Below are 24604 nucleotides of genomic sequence, written 5' to 3'. Positions count from 1 at the left end.
AGCCGGGGTCGCTGAAGAACAGTTCATCCCTTAGCCCCCTGGTCACTCTCGGATAGGGCCTCCACAGCAGAAGCTAGAGCCTCCTGCTGGCAATGTCTGCCCTGTCTGGCCTCTGAAGCCGTCTGCGTCTTCGCTGGCGCTGCCATCCCAAGGGTGTGACCTTGGGCACTGAAGCGCCACTGTGAGTAACTTCGTCCTCGTTTGGGAGCGCTAGGCCTAGAAGCCGACAAGACTCAATGAGCGAATGCATCTGGTGCAGTTTGCCGTTAAAACAAAATATAAGTCTGAATGGGTGCCCCCATGAGTACTGGATACCTTGCGGTCTCAAATGTTCTGTCACCGGGCGAAATTGGCGACTGCATTGTAGTGTAATGAGAGCCAGGTCTTGATATAGTACCGGAGTGTGTCCTTTGTAGGAGATAGGGTGAAGAGATCTCGCCTTGGATAGGATAGGCTCTTTGATCTTAAAGTCCTGCAAACACACCAGTATGTCTGCCGGAGGAGCATTAGGAGCACGACGGGGGCCAACGCGGTGTGCTCTATCCAGTACGATGGCCATGTCCTCAGGGGCTGCAAGGATGTGTCGGAAGAGGCCCTCTGTAAATGCGAAGAGGTCCGCTGTATCCTCTGTGACCTTGCCTCCCCGTATTCGTATGTTGTGTCTTCGTGATCTGTTCTCTAGGTCTTCGAGGTGCACTTGGGTGTCTAGATGTTGGTCCTGAAGGCGGAGGATTTCCTGTTGCAGGAAGGCGACGTCGGTTGTAGTGGTGTCACTCCTGTCCTCCAATGTGGCCACTCTCTCACTGATCCCATCAACATCTCTGCGTATCTCTTTAATGTCCGCTGCTAGCTCTGTCTTAACAGTCTGAATAGGGGCCGAGCGACACGCCGGAGCACGGATCTAGGTGCCTAGAAGATAATTCCTCGCACTGTTAAGATACTGACCTGACAGTGCAGATCCCACTAGAACAGACTGTGTGGACCAACATCAAAGGATTGAGGGGTGGACTCCTATGCAGGATACCTACCAGCTCCTGTTTGTGACCCACCAGGTTGTATTCCACGCACTTCCTAGCCCCAGCGGGCTGAATACAAGTTTATGAGCACGACTAAGGTCCTAAAGAATTGCCGATAGGGCATGAAACATGTCGACCTGACCCAAGGCGAGGGTGGAACGAGACCAACTTCAATGGTCTTTGAGTCCCGTTACCCCTCCCTTCACCTCTTTTAACAAGGTAGTTAGCTACACGAATAAAGGTGTCTTAGTAGACTACACTAACTTTTTTTAATACACTCACACTCCCTCACGCTCACCACTCCATCACTAAGGCCCCTCACACACACTCGATCATCGGCTAGGAACAAAAGATCTCCACAAGAGTGTAGCACTCTGTGCTACCCGTCAGGCATTGCAGCGCCGGCCTGACGACGGAGCAGGAAGGCGATGATGAGACGAGACAACCTTCTGGCAAAATAACAGCGGTCATGTAGCTAGCAAGTTGTGTGAGGCATCCCTAGTTCCGAGATAGGGACCACTCTTCCCTGACGCTTCTATACACCGTCACTCTAGAGAGAGAGAGAGAGACCCTCCAGTGACACTAACACTCAGGGGAACTTTGTACACTTCTTTGTTACTGCCCAAGATAGGACCCGTACACTGGACCCCTTTAAATATTGTCCTCTGAAAAAATCCCTCTATTGTTATATTAACAGTCTGAATGTCTGCACGCAGGGTTTTAAAGAGTGACTCCATGAAGGCCTTGGTGATAGGCTCGTCGCTTGAAGATGGGTTTGTTTGGGAGGTTGCCATTTTAGGTGTGATTGCCGTCCCACTGGTACCGGGGAGCGCTCTGCCAAAGATGTCCATCTGGGCCTTTGTTTTCCGTGTCTGGACGTGGACATACTCGGGAGGGCAGCTGCTCTGGGAAACCACCGTCCGGGGCCCCACGCTCCGCCAAGGCAGTCAGCCCCTACTTCTCTGGATGCAGGGCCAGCCCGTTACAGCTGTGTGAGCCTGTCCAATGGGACTCTAGGCCTCACTTATAGAGAGTTACCGCGGCCCTGGGCCTCCAGCAGGGGTGTACCTTCATTCAGCAGTCGTCCGATCACCTCAAGCCAGCAAGGGCCACAACAGCGCACTGTGAGTTCAACTCTTGCAAGCCCCACCTTCGCTTGAACCGGATGGATCGCCACTTCACTAGAGCATCTCAGCGGGTGGGACTTCCGCAAAACGGGCCACCTCCACTCTCAATTACGCCACCACAGTGAGGTCCACCAGCACTTCGCTGAGCGCTCTCACCCCCGTGTCCCGGCTCTCCGGCTGCGTTGTGCCAATGTGTCGCACCGCGAAGAAGGAGAGGAAAATGGCGGCCCAGAGGCCGGTGCGTAGACAGGGCAGGAAGGCCACAGTCTGGGCAAAGGCGGCAGGTTCACCCCCACAAGCCGCAGCGGTGCTATCCAGCGCAGACTGCGGTGCTCGTTGTGGTCATAACCTGCGCTAACTGGGTAGGTAATCCCGGGGCCCCCTCTCCTCGCTGATCTTGGGGTTCCTGCCTCTGAAGCACCACTCCCACTGCACCGGTGGCAGTCCACCACTGGGGTCTTCCCCCCCTTACCTCCTGGTATGCAGGGCTCTCGGGAATTGGTGGGTCAGCCCCAGGTCTGCAAGGCCGGGCGTTCAGGGGACCCGCCACAATCCCGGCACTTGCTCTACTCCCGGCCACTCGTGCTGTCTTCCCTCCGTCGCAGCAGCGCCTACTTGCCCTCCAGGCAGCTGCGGGTCGAGGCACCGGGCAGTCGTTGGCACCCCCGACAGGCGATAAAGTGCGGTCTTCAGGCCAGCCAGGCCGCAATCCGCCGACCCCTGCAGGTGAAGCCGACCTCGCCGATCCCCAGACGAGACCGCCCCTTAATTGAGGCTGCGGTCGTGGCGTGCCGCTCGGGTGCTGGGCCGCTCCCTCTCTCCTCTGGACAGCGTCACTCTCCTGGGCAATCCGCTTCGCTAGCCGGTACCGGGGTGTCTCGGTCCGCCCAGCTGACTAATTGAGGTCGCACGGCTCCGGTATGTGCTAGGCAAAGCTAACTGTGGTGGACGGCGAGCAGGAGCTCAGGAAAACACGTCCTAGCTCGCCGCCATCTTGGCCACGCCTCCCCTTTTTCACTTTTTAAACCGAGTCTATAGTATGTTTTCATCAACACAGCTCTGTAATACTCATTTTCTCAGTGGCTGTTTTTGGGATGCATACAGTCTGCTATTCAGTGTCTAATTTGGGAAACATCCCCAAAGCATTACACGCAGCTGGCAGCTCTCACACAGATGCTTAGCGAGCATTGTTTTTGGGTTTGAGAAATATATGCAATATTTTTAAACTTGCTGAGAACTATATGTGATGAAATATTCATCTAAGCATGTGTCAATGAAGAAAAATAGATTTGAATCCGACAAGGACATTAATAATTGAATAAATGGAACCAGATGATATTGTTTTTTAGTACTAAACAATCATTAAGGGAAAGTTCTTACTTCACAGAAGTTCCTTCCACCACCAATTTTTTTTAATGTCAAATTTAACAATGGCCATGTCCCACATTCCGCATTAAGTTTAAACAATATTAATTTAGAGAAGACACCATGAAAGTTCCAAAGAGAATTTATTGATGATGGTCCTTTGTAAAAGATTTCCAGGCCAGGTGCCTACAGCCTTTTTTCCTAAAGTCAATCAATCTATCAATAAGGGATTTGTAAAGCGCGGCTACTCACCCGTGAGGATCTCTAGGCACTGGGGTGCAGTGGGCTGCTGATCCATCTGGGTGTGGAGTTTCAGTCGAAGAGCCAGGTCTTAAGATCCTTCCTGAATTGGGTCAGGTTGTTCCAGGTCTTGGCGGCGAGGTAAGAGAAGGATCTTCCTCCGGTTTTGGTCTTGTGGATCAGTGGGACAGAGCCAAGGGCGAGTTGGGCGGAGCGGAGTTGTCTGGCAGGGTGTTGAAATTGAGGAGGTGGTTCAGGCATTCTGGCCCTGCGTCATGGAGGGCCATTTAGGAATTGGGACCAATGTCTGCCGTTAATTTTAGCAGGGAGAAGCCGGACGGGACACATATGCACACATATACACTCAATCACACCCATGCATTCACACACATGTGTGGAAAAGTGGGTCTATTGTCTTGCCATTCACTCCGCCATTTTGTGATTCACTCCACCATTTTGTGCTGTGCCCTTTGTGACTGACCTTCTCTCTGTATCACAAACACTCTGAAGCTCCACTTTTGACCTGCCGCATTCCTGCACGGACACTCACACCCTGTTCGTGCTATGGCCTGCTACAAACTGACCAGTCCGTGCTCAACCAGTCGGAAAGGGAGTTTCTCAAATTTTTATCTTCCTCACCCTGTACATTACGCCCTGCAGGCTTCCATCAACAGGCCTATCCCTGCTTGCTGTGTAATCATACCTCTCGCCTGTTCCCTGCAGTGGTCCGAACAACTAATATTTGTGGACTTATTTGTATAAACATGCTTTTCGCCTACATCCTGCAGGGGCCTCACCGTTACCTTTGCTTATCAGATGAACCTTTGTTTGACATGTAAACATGCTATGCCCTGCAGTACCAACTAATCAGATTGACCTCTGTGTACTATGTAATTATAATGTTTTGCCCATGTCCTGCGGAAACCCCCAAAGGCTACTCACCTGCTGATCTTCCAGATTGACCATTGTTTAGTAATGTAATAAAGTATTATTGGTACAACTCCCTTGCATGCCTGGGGCAGGATAGCGGGTATATAAGGTGCAGAACCAAAGCACTGATCAGACTGCCTCCTCAGACAGCTATGGGTGTCTGTTGTGGATGCCCTCTCCATCTCATGAGATTGTAATAAATATCCATTCTCTCTGGCTCCAGCGTTGGTCTCAGTTTGTATTCCGGACCCGTGGACTTTAGGGTGACCCTGCCCCTTTGGTGGTCTGCCAAAAGACCCCCATATCCACACATGCACACACACACAAACATATCCATTCACAATACTCCCTAACAAATATGAATACATACACACATGCACCAAACATTAATTTTTAAAAAAAATCACACTTACCTGCAATTTTGCTTCGGGGATCCCAGGAGGGATGGGAGTGCTGCCTTTCCTCATTGGCTGACCTTAGCCAATGAAGGAAGTCAATAGTCTCTCCCTCGTCACTGAGTGGGATTGGGTCAGTGAGACTTGCTGATTTCACCCCACTCTGTGACGAGGTTTTAGAAATTGACATTTGACCCTGGGTACTTGAGCGCTTAAAACTGAAGCGTCTAGGTCTGAGCCAATGAGTGGCACTCCCTCTCATCGCGAGGGGGAGAGACCAGAGGTGCTTTGGCAGGCTGAAGAGGTCACACCCACAAGAGCTGTGAAATCTTCAGCCCGGCAAAGTTCAACTCTGGCAGCCAGGAGCCTGCACATTTAGTGCTTGTCTTCCTCCTGTCTGCCTGATCAGAAAATAAATACTTTTTCCCAGCCTGACAGATGCTCTTCTTGATGGGCAAAAGGTGTGGCCCCTCAATCCCTATGGGCAGGATGCAACTAAATGGGACTAGGAGGACATGAAGTACCCTCCACACGTAGAAAATGATTGTTGTTGAAAATATCTTATATGAAATGCTTTGGTATTTTATTTGTGAATAAATCCTTATAAGCTTATCAGCTGTGTTGTGGAATGACTCAGAAGTAAGGGTAACCTGTCACTCAAAAGCCTTGAGAACTACAATGTGTGCATTTTAGGAATGCCTTGAAACATCATTGGCTAAATTGTAGTCATAGTAATATGTGCCCCATTGTGTTCAGAGAGTGAGGACATACAGTTGAAACCCGATGTCTCACAGGCAGTCAAAATAGCCCACCTTATCTTTATTTTAATTATCAGGATTTCTGGGGGGGACAAAATATTGCCCCCCCCCCCCCAAAAAAAAATGTGCACTTTTGATTTTTCTCTTAACTATATTCTATGTAGTAAATACCATGTTTGATGTAAAGACAAAACATTAATTTCTAATAGAAGGAGCAGAATTATGAAGTTCCTGCTGATATACAAAGCCGAAAACGTATAATATTTGAAAAATACAAATTAGATCAATGCAGCAAAAAAGCTGTTTTTAAAAAGCTATGCGTGCATTTGGCAAGAGGTGGAGGACCATCACCTTATATCAGCAGCCTAACAAGGGCCCCATGGTCCCAACTCCAAGCAAGTCAAATTGGTCCCTACACCGGGTTTAAATAATGAAGTACAGTCATAATTGAGGTGCAGAGGGCCACTTATGCCCCTGGGCTCCAGTACAATTGCACCTGCTGCACTATTGATATCTACACCCCTGCTTATTGTCATCTAGAGGTGAAAGTCATGTGCACAATTGAACAAAAATGTTGCGCTCCATCAGACAAAAGTGATTCCTGTTAATACTAATCTGGAATTCCTGTTTGGACACCGGACAGACCACCGGGAGAAGAGTGATCTTACATATTAAGGAATGGCATTATGGGGAATTTATGATGAGCATATTCAGGGAGAGGAGGCTCACAACCAACCAAAGGAGAATCCTTAGACGGAGAGGCAGACGGGGTCTTCAGAAAAGGACAATGTCATCGTTGAACTGGTACACGGCTTTCAATATAATATAAAAGGATACCTATATTGAAAGCAATTTCCTTTAGAATAGGAGGACACCTAATGTTAATGATAACAAGGATGATGATGATAATAATGAAGATGATTATGATAATAATAATCATACAGATTGGTGTTTTTTTAAAGTGATTGATACCGAATGTTATCATTTTAATATGTTATGGCCAAGGAGGTGCTGTACCAAAAACTCTGCAACAAACTTTATGGGCCTCATTTAGACCTCAGAGGTAACACTGTATTTGGCTGAATGTTGGGCAGATAGACAACGTACAAGATGGGTACGCACAACTTTTGTGAGTCTTGTTACCCATTTAATTGTGTGCATCGCTGCCTTAGCTCAACACAAACAAGGCAAAATTGATTATTACTTGAGTTTTTATATTCATTTTTAGCATAAGGTCTAGAGGACCTTTGCTAAATACAAAAACAAATGCAAAACAGCTCTGATTAATTTTTAGGCTGAGCACTCGGCTTACCAAGAACTTATAGGAGCTTAAGCCCACCTGCTGCTTACCATTGGTTGGTTTTGTTTTCACTCTCATTTGCTTGCTTCTCATTCGATGGCTGTCCTTGTCCGAGGCTATCCATCTCGTGTGTATCCCTTCCTTGAGCATAGCCTCTTCACCATCTCTCTGATGGGCTGGCTAATATCTTTTCACTGCTTACTTTTAAGGAACTTCTTTTTCTTTTTGATTTGGCACTTAATGAGAGCACGTGCTTTCCAGCTCTCTCCTTCTCGCCCCAAAAAGCCATCTCTGTTGCTCTATGTTTTTTACTTGCGTACTACTCCCCTGCCCCTCGTGCTCTGTGATATTCTTGTCCTCATTTGCTTCTATCCTCCCTCCTTTGTTGCTGTCACATTAGTGTGCTACTCGCTCCACTGTGTGCTTACCGCTGTGCGCTGTCTGCTTTGCCGCTGACCGCGGGACCCGCAGGGGAACACGAACCAAAGGGGAGGGCTCACCTGGGGAGGAGGGGCGCCCCCCTTGGTACTTAACGCGGCAGCATCATAGCTCGGCCTCTCTCTTCCCGTTCGGATTCTCCCGCGGCTCTGCTCTGTTCCCACCCTGATACCTGACCCAGCAGCTAGAGCGGCGGAGCGAAGTTTTGAATGTTGTAATGGTCTGGTTTTGTGTTGCAGGCGGAGTTACAGGGCAATCTGGAAGCAGACGGACAGTAAGGGTACCTCTGCGGCAGAAGGGTACAGTAAGGGTACCTCTGCCTGGCACAGTAAGGGTGCCTGAGCCAAGGACCAGGAGCCGAAAGAGGTTCCGGGAAACTGCGTTGGCGCCCCGTTAGTCCTTCGGGCGGTCGGGGGGCCTGAACCGACCGGGGGTGTGCCACACCGCTCCGCCCTGACAGGGGGGGCGGGAGTTTAACGAAATGGTAATGTGCTGCACCGTCAGAGCATCGACTCGCCGTGCAAAATGGCTCCTTAGGCATGCGGGACAGCGAGGGGCTGCCTGCTTTGGATCGCCCGTAAGATGACCCACCATAACGTCATACCTGTGTTGTATGAAATAAACCTGCAACAGTTCTTTCCCACAGATATGTCTCCTGAGTTTCCTTTGGTGTGGGAAGTGTAAGTGTGTGTTTGTACAAGCGGGGGGAGCGCGTGGCGGTGTGGGCACTATTACGCTACCCCACCCCACCCCATTATGCTCTGGGTTCTTCTCTCCAGTTGTGTTGTTCTCTCCCTCGTACCATGTATTTTCCCTTCTCATTCTTTGTGCTCCCGCACTCGCTCCCCCTACCTCCTGTCCCCACAATCTTTTTTTATTTTTTATTGTGCTCCTATAAAAAACAAATCTCTGTTTTCTTTAATTTTTGTATTTATATATCAAAGATGGCAGGTGCCACTTGGATAGGTAAATAAAGCATTTTAGCAAATTGCACTCACGTCATTCTGCTGACATCAGCACACATGTGTGTGCTAGTGGAATGACACAACTTCCAGCACCGGTTGTGTCATCATGCATTCATTTATTTATTTATTTCGATAATGCTGTACAGTGTCAGACAAAAAGCCTGTCGCTATTCACAAAGGGATTTAGGAGTAGTATCTTTACAAGTGGGTGTTTTTCGCACTCGTAAAGATACTATTCGTAAATCCCTCTGTGAATGAATATCGTAAACTTACATTTTTGTGAATCAGACCCTAAAGGTGGCTGTGTCCTTTTAAAGTAGACTGAAGGGTAGACCCTTCACTTTTCATCACTTGTCTATCAGTCACTTCACACCAGCGAATATGTGGCGCAAAGAGCGGCTAACTGTACCGCTCGGTTATGCATTTATCTCTGTGAATGTATTGGGCTATAGAGATGTTTGAACGCTGCTGCTTGCAAAGCACTTGGGTGGTATTACGGCAAAACAGTGTCACTGACAAATATACACACTGAAAGTAAAGCAAGAGTTAAAGAGAAATTGTGGCTTACCTGTCCACGCTGAGCGCGCACAGATTGAGCACGGTGATCCCGACCGAGGCCTTCTGGGTGAAGGGCACCATCTTGCAGAGGAACAGTCCAAACGGCGACTCGACGAAGGGGAACCGCTGAGCAAGGAGCTGAGGGAAGGACAGAAGGGGGCAGAGATCAGACAGGGCCTCCCTTTGGGCACACACCATGAACCGGTCCGAACAATGGGGGCGTGCCATCTCAGATCAGCTGAGCGCAGCCCCCAGTTCAAACTGTAAATGTCAAGGCAAGCAAGTTATGCTATTTCATTATGTCTTTTCCTATGTTTTGTTACCCACTGGATCTTATATTCTGAAGTACCTCAAACCCCCTTTGATAACCTTACAATTCGTAATCCAGCATGGTGATAAGAACATGGAATTTTGCAATGCTGTAGGCGTTTTTAGTTACTGTATATTTATGTACTGAAAATTGATTCACCAATAGTGTCATATATAAGTGCACATCAGTCATCAACTTTCATACAACTGATTTATGATCCAGATTATACCTTTCTGCACTGCCAAGAGGACCATACAGATCAAATATAACACCCACATTCACTACCGCCCAGTGAAGATGTTAAAAAAACATCTAAAACAGCTTACTGTTGTTATTTTCAATTAGACCAACTTTATGCAGCTAAAATGAGGACAATACAAAACTGAATCATCAGTGCACTCATGCTATGCATATAACTATGTTCACTTCTTTAGAAAAATTTGAGCCGGCATTATCTTTATATAGGGCAAAGTGTGATCTAGATAGGGTTAATAGTTCAAGACACAGTGGCATATGTATTATGAATGACAATATAGTGCAGATAAGAGATATCTTTATCATCACATCTGTATTACAAAACTATTCAGGCCATCTGCAATTAAACAGAAGGACTGAATCCATTTGCATTAATGTCTGTCTAGAATACTGGAGATGTATTCAACACATTTGGGAATAAATACCTATTCATTCATTTCATATTATGTTCAGTACACTGTTTTATCAACAACGTTTTCAAACTAAGAGACATCTGATAGGACTACTCTGCGGTCAAATCTAGGCCTTCACATTTCAGGTTGTCTGCCCCACCCAACCTGCTTCTCACACAAACCCTTTTTTCATCCTGATGAAGACCCTGTTCCTTGGTTGGATTGAAACATTGATCCACTAACTGACCAGGAAAGATTCTAAATGTTACCTTTACGGAAATTCCTTGAAGTATCTCCTTCCTGGCTTTTGTTTTACCCCAATAGTTAAACATACAATTATTTTAATTATTGTTTCTCCTTCTGTGTGACAACACAATCACTGCACACTGTGTTGCACACCTCGCTTTTTACGTTTTATTTAAATAATGTACAGATGTGAATAAATGTTGAATTACTCACCTGGAGCCATATCATACAATTCGGCACATTTTCCTTGTTAGTGCCGCGCACACTTTTCATAAGATGCACTCTGAGCTAACAAAGAGAGTACGCCATATTAGATTAAATGCGCTGCCCCCAGGGCAGCCGCAAACTTGCGCTGCCCTGTGGTCAGCACATTCAAGTGAAATACGGAGTGGCTTTGAAGCACTCCACCATGTTTCACTGTGCAGGCGACAACCCGCCTGTACTTTCAACAGGGGTGAGAGATCCCCTTGCAAGCAGGTGCAGTGAGTATCTGCACCTGCCTGCAAGGGAATGTGTAGGTGGTCCATAGGACCCCCTTCTGCCTCCAGAGGACTGCCATCATGGGGTGCACTATCAGAGTGCCTCCTGACAGCTTCTTTACCTTTGTGCCCACGTCTTTAGTATAACACAGGAGCAGCGGTAAAGAGATTCTGTCATTTGCATGGGGATACGCCCCATGCAAATGAGGGAGCGCCAGCTAATGTTAGCGTTGGCGGTATATAGGTGCCATCGCTATCTGTATTACAGAAAGGGCCGCACAAGCGTTTGCGGTCCCTTCTGTAATGCCCAAGTGCCCCTAAGGCGCTAAAAGCAGACACAAATGCCTGCTGCGCCCCCTGGGCACTTTGTATAATACCGCCTCAGGATTTTCACCTTTGTAACAAACAATATGCCCGGTGTCTTTTGGGGAGCACATTGTGCCACAACACATTTCTGCTTCCCTAAAAGCATAAGCGCTGTTGCAATGTTTATTTTTAAGAAAGATTAATACACTCTCCTCCAAAATACTGAATAATACCTTAACAAGACTGCTGGGAATGCTGTTGGTTCTTGAATTTTAGCCAATAGTGCCATTGAGGTAGAAATACATTCAACACAATGTAATAGCACAGTACAGTAATGCATAATACTATCTTTACCATTATATAAAAACAACACTAACAATAATAATAAAAATAACAATAATAATTAACTATGTTATATTAAAATATGAATTATTAAAATATTACACCCACTACCTTCCTTTGAGCTCTTAAATTCGGATGTGGTAAATGTAGTTTCTTACCCACTATCTCTGGTTTGCCACCTGTTAGTATGGATATCATGTCATGCTAGAACAACATTTTCCATACTAATATAATTATCTAGGATTTCCTTGGGTCAGTCCTGAGTCAGACAGCAAGTAGAAATTACTAAGTGAATCAACAGATGTTTTTTCAAACCCTTAACACTGGTTCCAAAAATGGTTTGTCTTCCATCTGGTTTACATTTCTGCCACCTTGAGCTGATTGAAGCAAAAGGCGGTTTTTATTTTTATCTTCTAAGAAAAAGGGCTGGTTCACACCTGCATAACTTACACTGAAGTTCAAGTGTATTTGTTTCGTGGTATCTAGAAAGTTCTCTGGCGTCATCTTGTCTATTTCCCGAAATGTCACCAAAGTCTAATTTAAAAGGACAATTTTTGCCAGAGGGGACCGATTCATATTTTTTAAAGGTCAGAATCGAGCTGACTTCCAGTCTCAAAAATTCAAACAAAAACTGCTTGTTACAATCCGATTTTATACAAAGCATAGACTGTGGCAGATGTCATGGCGTGCCCACCTATTTTCTGTTGACTGGTCCCATACTCAGAAATGGCTTGTCTAACTAGGCATTGACTGCTGCACTATACTTTAGTAAAAAAAGAAAACTAATCACCAAAGATGTGTTTCCACGTACTTCTGTAGTGTCCTGCTCGTAATAACGACAGACACTACTTATATTTTATGGGAGCCTTTATTCTGCATCTTACTGTGACCTGGTCCCGGCTCTAACTGCCTTAGCCCCGGTCCCTGGCTCCTCCCGTTCCTGTTCCTTCCTTGAACTCCACCCCCCAAACACTAGACTACATCATACAATCCTACAACTTCTTCTGTAAACATTTGCCCTTTCTAGCACACAGTGATCAAGGTCATTTTCCTATTGTGCTTTCAGCGATTTGTGAACCAATTCTGAGCTGTTCATGAACTAACATACATTTATTGGTAGCCAGGACTTGAAAAAATTGGTGAGGTTGTTTGTGAAACTTTTGTAAACCCAGTGTCATTTAAAGAAAATAAATAAGATAATGTGGGGTTCGTGTATCAATCACTCATAAACTGGGTAAACCCAAGAGGGATTAGAATGCCCTCAAAAATCAAAACAAAAGGACAAAATTGCTATGAGTTCCAACGTCACAATAAGATGTTTGCGAAATATGGGGCACCATTTTGAAATACAGTGAAGCGCTTCACAAGCAAACCTCTGTATAGAATGGAAGTTATTGATTACTTCCAGGAACTGCGGGCCATATTATCAAGCCTGGGCGATATAATTATTGCCACTTTATCGGCAGGAAACTGCCGCTAAAGTGGCGATAATGGGCTTGATAATATGCTCTATGGAATTCCAATCGAAGCTCATGTTAGATGTCCTTTACGTCTAACATGAGATTTGATTGGAATTCCATGGAGCATATTATCAAGCCCATTATCGCCACTTTAGCGGCAGTTTCCTGCCGATAAAGTGGTGATAATTTTATCTCCCAGGCTTGATAATATGGCCGTCCGTGTTTGCCTGTGGTGGTGTGGGGATGGATTTCAGGGGCGGGGTCCACTATAAAGCTAGAATGTTTGCTCCGAGCTGTATGATCTAAAAAGCATTCCCTCTTTAGAAGGATAGGAGTTAGGATCAGCAAACAGTTGTTCTTGCTGGGTTTAGCTTCTCGCCCTTCAAACCATGTATAAGTCACAGTGTCTGCTGAATTTGCCTTTCATTACAAAGAGCATTGTGAAATCTTTGGCAATCTTAAAGCCCAGATCCTATTGCTTTCTTTTACTGCTCAACCTTCAACGGGAGTATCTAGAGGTCTGTAAGATCCCTTGAGCAATGGATTCTAATTTTCCCTTAGGTTGAATGCACCAACTCAATAAGAGTCAGTATATAGGAAAAACTCTTAGGTCAAAATAAATACTTTTCAACATATAATTCAGTTTCCAAATATATATTTATGTTTTCAATTATTTTTGTTAGCATTTGATATAAGAAACAACACTGAGGCAGTAGCCTCAAACACTCAGCAAGAAGCATACATAAGAATAGGGGAGGACAGGAAAGGGAAAACAAAAGGTGAGGGCAAGACAAATGTATAATGATATCACAATAGCCCATCATTTCAAGTTCCTGAAATGATTGTCTTAGTGTAAACAGTTCTACAAAGAGATGACGCAAGGAAGGAATCAAGCAATACCGCACATGTCAATAATATTTATACAAGGCCTGTTACTGTAACATCCAGGATCTGAAAAACAGTCAGTGGGTTTCAATCTGCGGGCATTCAGGATGGAGAAGAGTCTCTTAACCGCTGATATGTTAACAGTGGTTCCCAAATGTATTTGGGGCGAGAGGTTGGTGGCACACGTTCCCAATAGCTGGCCAGTTGTTCCTAGCAATATGCCAGGATGTGACCCTGTGCACAGATTTCCTCCCCTAGTTTCTGGCAGTTTGGCATTTAGTCAGAAGCAGACGCATAGCAGTGAGGCGTCGGTGTTCCTGGGGCATGTCTATAACATAGCCCAATAAACTAATCTTTGGAGTTTGTGGTGTAGGGTGGCCAGTGATCTGTTGAAGAGTGTGGTGTACTGCACATCAATAGTTTGCTATTCTACGGCAGTCCCACACCAAGTGTAGAAAAAAAAGATTGGGGTGCCAAACATCTCTCACCATGTGCTTCCCCCAAGCCAATGTGTTGCATTTGTATCGGTGTGCGATACAGCCGATGGAAAAACTTGAAGTGAAGGAGTTGCAGTGTGTAGCAGGGTGAGAGGACTGCAGTTTGTTCGCAGCACTATGTCCATTGTCCAGCTGTTAAAGGAGGGGGTTCTGTGCCCAATGCCCATTTAGAATGGGCTGTGGGGGTGCGGATATGCGCCTTATCTTGCATGATAGCATAGAGGCGTATGACCAATTTGCGGTGGGATGCATATGTCAGCATATGTTCGAGAGCATGTAGTAGGGGCGGGGACTCCGAAAAAATGGCATGCTGCGCCCGGCATGTATCCCATATCTGGTGGTATAGTAGGACATCCAGTGCAGTGGGGCCGTGGGAGTAATCTATTCCGAACTGAGAAAGGAACTGCTCATCAGGATATAGGTCAGTGTATGCAAATAGTATCCTCTGGAGTGCTTGCACTCTCACACCTTCATCTTATAACACTGGCAGTATTTGATTGCGGTTTAAGGGAATAGATGGAGCACAAATACAAGTCAATTCAGTGCGGCGTCTCAATCCATCCCATGCCCATCGAACACATTCCACGGTGTCAATCTCTTTGCGTGATGGTTTGTATGTTTGATATAGTGCAGTGGATAGCAGTACAGGGGTGGCCATGTCCACCTCAACTGCCACATATGGCTGGAATTTAATGCAATATAAACAATGTTGTATGCATTGTGCCTGGACGCAGAATGCATATAGTGTGTTGAGACCACCCTGGCGTAGTGGGAGTGTAAGGATTTCCCATGCTATTCTGAGCTGTTTGCCAGCCCATGCCAGTGGCATCAAGTTCCATCTCAAATGTTGAAAGAAGTGTGTAGGGAGCGGCAAGGGGATATTGATAAAGAGATACAGAAATGTAGGTAATACCGCCATTTTGGCTATCGCCAGTTGCCCTGCAAACGATAAGGATGTCGGTTCCACAAACTGAGATCCTATCCTCTAGCCAAGACATTGCCCTGCCATAATTAGCACGCAACAGGTCATCCATGTCGGGGCTGAGCCATTTCGAAAGGACAATGACACAAAGCCAATGTTAGACTAATGTTCTGATTTGTTACCTTTGCCTCAAATTGTAAAGCGCTCTGATATCCTTCGGGATCAAGTTTGCGCTATATAAAACTTTATAAATAAAATAAAAAATAAAATATATCAAGATAACACACTGGTTCCGTAGCCCATTTCACCGGGAACTCGGAATCAAACCACAGAGTGAGGGAAAATAATGGATTTGTCTCAGGTGATATTTATGACAGATTGACCGCCATATCTAATGACTTCCCAAATGATAGGATCCAAATATCCTTTGGGATCACGAATGCATAGTGTGATATCATCTGCATACATGGAAAGTGAAATCTTCCTCAGGTTAAAATGAAGCCCCTTATGAGCATGATGTTAGCTTTAGCGAATAAAATTGTGGATACGGGAAAACCCTGTCTGGGCCCCCATGAGATTGAGAACAGGTCCGCTATCATCCCGTTTAGGTGCAATCTAGCAGTTGGGGAAGTATTTAATAGTTTAATAAGAGACACAGACAGCGGGCTCAGGCTCAGTCGATGGAGGAGGGTAAACAGGAAAGGCCATTCCAAAGAATCAGTTGCCTTCTTGGCATCAAGAAGGGCAGCAACTGTGCTGACACGGCTCCACACTGTTATCTAGCACATTTATTTACAGCCTCGGACCGAGCACGGTCACGAGGGGTACATGGACTGTAACATTTTAGAGGAGAGGCCGGGTGGCTCTCTACACTCTACTATAAATAAGTATCTACTCAGGCAGGACACTATTTGGGGGATGCATTACTTGTTAAAACCCTTAAAGCTTCGAGGTGTTACCTAAAGCCTAGGTGAATGCATAATGGGTGTAGCCGTTTGTTTCTTGGCCATGAATACACTGGGCAAAAAACACAAATTATGTGCCACATTTTCTTTACGACACAAGTGCAGTTTCGGAAATTACCGCTGCCATATTTCCATTCCGGTGTAAAGGACTAATTTTAATGTATCATTTTGAAGCTTTATATAAAGTGTCTTGGCCAACTGGGAATGGGTCATGTCCAAAAACATTTTGAAGGAAGGTCGGCAATCGGGAGCAGTCCGGGCCCGGTATAATCCTCCGCCACCCCTGGAAATTATGCCGGTGAAACCAGGCGTGGGAGCACTTCACTTGTCCTGGCTGCAGCTTCCACAAGGCACCGGGTGTAGGCAGCTCAGCTCCTTCGTGCTGAATCCCCCCAGGTGGCCACAGGAGGATGTCTCCAGCTCATGTGGTCCCAGAGAGTAGTGGACGGCCACGACCCCAGTCTAACTCCAGGGAGATCCCCAGCTGGGTCCCCGGGTCTAGCACCTCCAGAGAACCCCCTCTCCAGCCACGCTGGGAGAGCATCTACCGGAAGGGAGTGGATCCTGGCTGTATTGCTTCCATGTGGGACTTTGTTGTGCTGGCCGAAAAGGCATGTGCCTGGCCACCAGATCCTCAGGAGCAATCGCGCTGACTGTTCGCGGATCTCACCAGCGGGCCCTGGTGAGATCCGCGAACAATGGAGGTTTGTGCTACCAGGCAGGAAGCCGTAGGATGTGAATTCAAGACCCAGCTAGGCCCGAGACAGTCACACAGGAAGCTCAAAATGCGCCCCAGTCCCCACATCGGCAGAGACGTCCGTTTGGTGTCGGGGAGTCCTCAGCACTGGGGAGACGGAGCTCCCTAAGGGCACGTCCTGTTGGCCATCTTCCCATGCCACACATAGCTGTCAGAGAGACGCTTGCTCAGTAGAAACTAATTATGCTGGAAGATTGTAATTAATTGATGGGGAATTGTAAACCTTCATAGTACTGTGCAATACGTGTCCAGCATTGTACATTAAACCCAAGAAACAGAGAGTAGGTGCTTACATCACTGACAACATTGATATTATTAATAACTCACTAAGTAATGGATTACTTTCCAATGAATTCAAAACAGGCATTATTTGTTCTTTTCTGAAAAAAAAATCAAATGTATGAAATTAATTCCTTATCTCACTGCTCCCTTATATACACTGTGCATCTAAAATTCCATTTAATAGTAATAAAATAATGAAATAATAATAATAAGGCAAAAAACTTGGATGACAGTGGACCAATTAAAAAGCTGTCATTGAGACCCATCATTGCATCTTAAAAAATGCAAAAATATCTTAATTATCAACTTTCTATAAAAAACACCCTTATACTTTAAAGAACACTACCGCACCCTCTGCAATGCTCCTCAGCTCGCTCTTTTTTGGCTATACAAATACCACACACAAACAAACATACCTTTACACAATGTATGTGCCGGAAATCACCAGTCTGGTTTCCTTAGTGAGTGCTAGCAGAATGGTATTTGTGTTTACGGAATGTTTCCATCAAATGTACGTGCTAGCTCCCTGTAAACAGGAATTCTCTGAAACGACACACAAAACGGAAATGATATAAAATGACCTTCCCCAGGCTGGGATCGTTTCAGCAAACTGCCGGCACTGTAAACAGCTGATGGATGCGTGTTTACTTTCACTTAGGAACCAACACAGAACTGAGAAGAACACTACCTTTGTGGACTTTTTAAATTGTGGCCAAGATAGACTTGTTCATACAGTGTCTTTGGGAGATGTGGGTCTGCAAAGCATCACTCAAACTTCTCTCTGGGCAGCCTTGATTACTGCACGCCGTTTCCAGGAATATTCAAACTAGACCAGGGGTCGTGTAATGAACATGTGTGCGACTCAGAACAGAGCCGAGTGTCTGTTTATGCGATGTCACCATCGAAAACACATTCCTTTAACTCAGAATGTCTCCTAATTAGCACAAGTCAGGAACACTGAGCAGTGGTCGTCTCTCTTTTCTGAAATGCCATTGACTTCATGTCGATTAACAATGTTTCCAAAAAGCATCGGCAGTCAGCGCCTCCCAAAAATTAAGGAACAGTGGGGTTGTTGACTGTTTTCTGGTGCTGGTGCTAACCAACACGCACCAATAACTAATCAGACAGTCCCAGACAGCACAAATCCGCAAGGCCAACACGTCTTTTAACGGTGAGAAGCGTGTGCCGCACAGCATTATTACTGCAAAGAAGCATAATACTTGCATAATGTTTGAGCACATTTTTAATTAATAAATAATACCAATCAGGGTCTAATTTGTAAAAAAATAAGTGCCAGGTCTCTCGTCAGGAGGGCACTGAAGCTTCCACTACACATTTCCCTTGCTAAGCTGCCACTGATAGAAACAACACAACTTCTAACCATCACACTCCCACAAGTGTGACAATTCGGACTATTTCAGGCCCCCACAGCTATCAGAATGGTTTGCGTGGCAGGTAATAATATTTTTTAGTATATAATGAATTAATAATGAACTATTGTTATGGTCACCTCTAACCTAGCCAGACAGCGCCACCTTGTGGCAGACTGTCACAAACGCAGGTGATGACAATGAAGTGCCAGTGCTGAGCACTGGAAACCACCAGCTCAAATTAAGCAATATAGTGGCATGACTGGATTACATTTGTGACCAACTTGCTGCATGCTATAGGACTATGTTTCCTTAGATTGGCAAACTGGGCCCTCACTCCATTTTGGAATTCGAAAAGTGACCGTGTTTTAATTGTTATTGTCTTCACGCACATCAAAATGTACAGTGAAATATTATTAAATACAATATGTTTAGATATCCTGTTGTTTGCATTGGTTGATATGTTGCTCATGGTAAGATCTAGAGGAAGCTTTCTTCTCAAACGTAACTGTTTAAGGTTCTTCCTGTCTGGCTTCATTTTTTAGGTCTTTCCCTGTTTTATGTATAACTAGATTTGCACTGTCTCTTTCAATGTCATTAAGGTAAACGGAGACTAATTATTTTTCATTTAGGGTATGATATTAGGTATTTTTGCATTTGAATCTTTATAGTAATTTACTATGCATCATTCTGCTCAACTCATGCTGACTGTATGGTTTTATTGTGTATTTTACAATCAAAGAGGCCTCGTTATAGAGGTGAGCCAGAGAGAACCTCTGGAGCTGTTTCCTCCGACCCTTAGAGGCCAGATTTGCATTATCCATGGTGCATGCTAGACCATATTTGGTTCTATTTACTGATTTCTACATTTGATTGCGCTTTATGCTAATTTCCTCTGAATCACTAGCCATATTTTCACCTTCTGTAATTATCTGATTTTTTTTTAGAAACCTTTGTGGTTTATAACATGTATCTAACTCAAAAAGGCTTATTTCATTTGACTATACTATTTTATTTGTTGACAAAAAATCTACTGAGACGAAATTTCTTCATGTATTCTTGACACCACCCCTGATCCTGCATAGGTGTTTTGTCCTTGGGTTATCTGATAAAATAGCATCAACAATGTTATCCCGCAGTCAAAAGACATGTTGAATTCCTGGATTGATTTGGAATAAATAGGGTACTGAGCATCAGATTACACACTACATTTTACCATACATAGCTTCTTTGGTCATTTTACCTCTTAAAGACTCTTGCCTGTTGTTCTCAATTTAAGGACAGTCATCTGTTTCAGTTTTCAAGTTTGCAAACCACTTGTATTCAGTTTTTTCAAGTTCTAGGCCAGCAACTGATAATATGGCTTAAATATAATTGTGTAACCACTGTGGGTTGTCCTGTATCACTATTTTTGCACTTCAAATAAGACAACTTTTTGTTTCTCAAGTAAATAATATGGTAATGTAGACAGGCCCTGTTTTGATTTTTGTAAATTGACTTTTGTTGTACAGAGGATCACAATTATCTTTCATCTGGATTATCATAATTTGCCATTTATTAATCTGCCGAAGAATGTGGTGGCTCTGAGTATCGAATGCAACTGATTTTTAGGATGGCCTGGTTTCTAATAATGTGCAGGTTTAACTTCAAAACACTGATGAATGAAATGCAGTTCTCTATATCTGCCCATCTTTACATTCTTTGTCCTTCTTGGACTTGCTCAAATCATTTTTATGTCCAGCTTTGGCACGACTGGAGAAGTTAGATTTTAAGCAGGAGGTATGTGGAGCTCCTTACTGCAAGGACCTTAATCCGTCACATGTCAAAACCAACTAAGAAGGTTTAAAAAAAAAACACATCACGTCTCTAAATAAAATACATAATCTCCCAAACAGTTTCTTCTACTTCCCAGAGTTTCATTTTGGGTCTGTCTAAATAGTCTCATGCCCTGACCAAAAGGAGGAATTTCATATTCTCATGACTGTTTGAGACACAGCTTTGTTTTCCTTTCTTTCTTTCTTTCTGCCTATATTATTTGACTGTTTTATCTAGGTCGGTGGGTCTCCCTTCCATAGCCTAGAATACATGATGCGGTCTGTGGTCGATAGAGGAGTGTGGCCTGGAGCCGACAGTTTAATGAGGTGAGATTAAGGGTCTTCCCGCTTCTTGGGTTTGCATGCAACCTTTGTACATCATGTGTGTAATTAGAATGAAGAAGAATTAGCCTGGTACACAATTGCTTGAAGAAGAATTAGCCTGGTACACAATTGCTTGACTTACTTCCTAACAGGAAGTCAATTCAAGGCTAGTCAAGCCTGTAAGGTCTATAATATATTTTTACATACAAATATTACATCACCAAATAAGTGACAATTTAAATCAACTACTTAACAGGTAATTATTTTAGAGAGAGAGAGACGTCCTTTTTCTTATCCACTGTAATTGCTACTTATAATAAATTAGGCCTGATTAGCATCAGTCTAGCATAAATCTATGTGTTTACAGCTGTTTCTGTAACCAGTTATTTTCTCACTGAGTCAGTGTCATACTCATCGCCTTTGCATTTTTCCATATTTGTTTTTTTTCCCAACAATTTCCTAAGCTTGTCATGGATGACTCACTGGCTGTAGTGTTCTTCCTCTCTTCTGTGAGTCTTCTTCTGCTGATCGTCTGATGCTCCCTGTCCCCTCACTGAGTCGGTTTCCCATTAACTCTTGTTCCTGTCCACTACTTCAGTTACATCGGATGTGTCTTTGTTTTCTTCCTCCTAAAGATTATTGCTCTCCCTGCCTGCGTTGTCACTGGTCTTTGTGAGGGTTTGCCTTATTGCATTTTGCACGGACTGGATGAGTGAGTTACTCACTGTATTTGTCCCATGATGGTTGAATGAACTGAATTAGTTTGTCACTCGTTGAGTCAGTAAATACTCATGGATGTGAGGGGTGGCAGTGCACATCCTACTGTATTACATGTTTTCACTTCATATCACAATTGGCTATGGAAATATTGAAATTAAGACTGAAATAGCTCACTATGGGGTCTATGAGGGACTGCCTACTGAGGCTGTCACTGACAGTCCATTTTCTGCTACATTTTACCAATAATGGCACATGTTGCCAACAATCAATTAATCAATCAATCAGGATTCATAAAGTATGGCTAATCACCCCAAAGGGTATCTGGGCGCTTGCAGGCTCTGGTGGCTTATTCGAAGAGCCAGGTCTGGAGGACCATTTGGAATTCCATAGTGCCCACACCGCCAGTGCTCGCCCCGCATTGCACATATCCACTTACATACCAAAGGAAACTCATGAGACATATTTGTGGGGAAAGCAGTGCTGCAGGTTTATTTCGTACAACACAGGTAGCAGTTAGGTGGGTCATCTTACAGGCGATCCAATGCGGCAGCCCCTCGCTGACCCGCATGCCTAAGGAGCCATCTTGCACGGCGAGACGATGCTCTGACGGTGCAGTAAATTACCATTTCGTTATGCTCCCGCCCCCCCTGTCAGGGCGTAGCGATGAGGCACACCCCCGGTCGGTTCAGGCCCCCCGACCGCCCGAAGGACTAACGGGGCGCCGACGCGGTTTCCTGGAACCCCCTTCGGCTCCAGGTGCTTGGCTCAGGCACCCTTACTGTGCCAGGCAGAGGTATCTCGACTGTATCCTTCTGCCGCAGAGTTACCCTTACTGTCCATCTGCTTCCAGATCGCCCTGTGACTCCGCCTGCAACACAAAACATGACCATTAAAATTTCACAACTTTTACCCCGCCGCTCTGCAGCTGGGTCAGGGTTCAGGGTGGGATCAGCGCAGAGCCTAAGAATCCTGGCGGGAAAGAGAGGCCGAGCATAGTTGCTGCGCCTCTTTATAACGTAGGAGACGCCCCCATCTCCCAGGTGACCCCTCCCTATTGGCTGCCTGCGTAGGAGGTAGGCTCAGGGGGGGTGATGCGCAAAGGGCTCTGCTCGCCCGTCGTATGGGACTAGGGCGCTGCCCACCCATGCTCCCCTGCGTGTCGCGCGTTCAGCGGCATAGTGCCCACACCGCCAGTGCTCGCCCCGCATTGCACATATCCACTTACATACCAAAGGAAACTCATGAGACATATTTGTGGGGAAAGCAGTGCTGCAGGTTTATTTCGTACAACACAGGTAGCAGTTAGGTGGGTCATCTTACAGGCGATCCAATGCGGCAGCCCCTCGCTGACCCGCATGCCTAAGGAGCCATCTTGCACGACGAGACGATGCTCTGACGGTGCAGTAAATTACCATTTCGTTATGCTCCCGCCCCCCCTGTCAGGGCGTAGCGATGAGGCACACCCCCGGTCGGTTCAGGCCCCCCGACCGCCCGAAGGACTAACGGGGCGCCAACGCGGTTTCCTGGAACCCCCTTCGGCTCCAGGTGCTTGGCTCAGGCACCCTTACTGTGCCAGGCAGAGGTATCTCGACTGTATCCTTCTGCCGCAGAGTTACCCTTACTGTCCATCTGCTTCCAGATCGCCCTGTGACTCCGCCTGCAACACAAAACATGACCATTAAAATTTCACAACTTTTACCCCGCCGCTCTGCAGCTGGGTCAGGGTTCAGGGTGGGATCAGCGCAGAGCCTAAGAATCCTGGCGGGAAAGAGAGGCCGAGCATAGTTGCTGCGCCTCTTTATAACGTAGGAGACGCCCCCATCTCCCAGGTGACCCCTCCCTATTGGCTGCCTGCGTAGGAGGTAGGCTCAGGGGGGGTGATGCGCAAAGGGCTCTGCTCGCCCGTCGTATGGGACTAGGGCGCTGCCCACCCATGCTCCCCTGCGTGTCGCGCGTTCAGCGGCATAGTGCCCACACCGCCAGTGCTCGCCCCGCATTGCACATATCCACTTACATACCAAAGGAAACTCATGAGACATATTTGTGGGGAAAGCAGTGCTGCAGGTTTATTTCGTACAACACAGGTAGCAGTTAGGTGGGTCATCTTACAGGCGATCCAATGCGGCAGCCCCTCGCTGACCCGCATGCCTAAGGAGCCATCTTGCACGACGAGACGATGCTCTGACGGTGCAGTAAATTACCATTTCGTTAAGCTCCCGCCCCCCCTGTCAGGGCGTAGCGATGAGGCACACCCCCGGTCGGTTCAGGCCCCCCGACCGCCCGAAGGACTAACGGGGCGCCAACGCGGTTTCCTGGAACCCCCTTCGGCTCCAGGTGCTTGGCTCAGGCACCCTTACTGTGCCAGGCAGAGGTATCTCGACTGTATCCTTCTGCCGCAGAGGTACCCTTACTGTCCATCTGCTTCCAGATCGCCCTGTACTCCGCCACAGCTCTGGAGGAGGCTCCCGTCGATGACAGAGCCCCCCACCCACCTAGCTACTTCCGGTCGCTGTTTAGAGCCTCAAATTGCTCTATTACATAATGGATATGGATAACCAGTGATATTAGTCCCAGGAACAATCTTATATTACTGCAGTCTTATATTAGTGGTTTACCTGATTGTATATTGATATGTTTTATGTATGTTATTATTATCCTATCATGTTATTGATTACTACACTGCTCCCATTACCTCTGTTCATTCCTACTGCCCCTACCCTGTCTTTGTGAAGCGCTCTGATATCTGTAAGGATCTTGTTCGCGCTATATAAAACTTTGAATAAATAAATAAATAAATAAATAAAACAAAAGTGATGGGAGCGTAACCCGTCGTCAGACCGTTATCTTGCTGTACGAGCACAGCATAGCAGTAAATATGACTGTCATATTAGAACCCTTCTCTGAATTTCTGCTTAGTGAGCAACTATGCTGTTTCCGGCCGGTGCTTATTTGCATTACTGTATCTGATGCTGGAAACCCGTGATATGCGACCAAGCAAGCAAGGCATATGGAAGTTAACCTGTGGTCACTGGAGTCAGCCGTGAATTTTGGCCTCCGAGGCAGGGTGACCAAGCCAACCACACCCTGGGCCAATCCTAGCTTCATCCCTTGACTAAGTTGCGAATTTGAGACTCGCTTTTAGCTCTTTTCCAGAAGCTATTACTCAGTCGCCTGAGGACTGCTTAA

At 45.9% G+C, this 24604-nt stretch overlaps 1 protein-coding gene across 1 annotated transcript in view; it reads right to left on the bottom strand.

Moving 5' to 3' along the window:
• Positions 1-24604, bottom strand: part of EDNRA (endothelin receptor type A) — a 266521-nt gene that overhangs the window by 153160 nt on the left and 88757 nt on the right. The window contains exon 3 of the mRNA XM_078676896.1: positions 9103-9230. Coding sequence (XP_078533022.1) covers positions 9103-9230 — 128 coding nt within the window. The remainder of the gene's footprint in view (positions 1-9102; positions 9231-24604) is intronic.

Source organism: Lissotriton helveticus, chromosome 2_1, assembly GCF_964261635.1.
Source record: "Lissotriton helveticus chromosome 2_1, aLisHel1.1, whole genome shotgun sequence".
Taxonomy (NCBI): Eukaryota; Metazoa; Chordata; class Amphibia; order Caudata; family Salamandridae; genus Lissotriton; species Lissotriton helveticus.
This window is presented reverse-complemented; position numbering and strand designations above follow the sequence as displayed.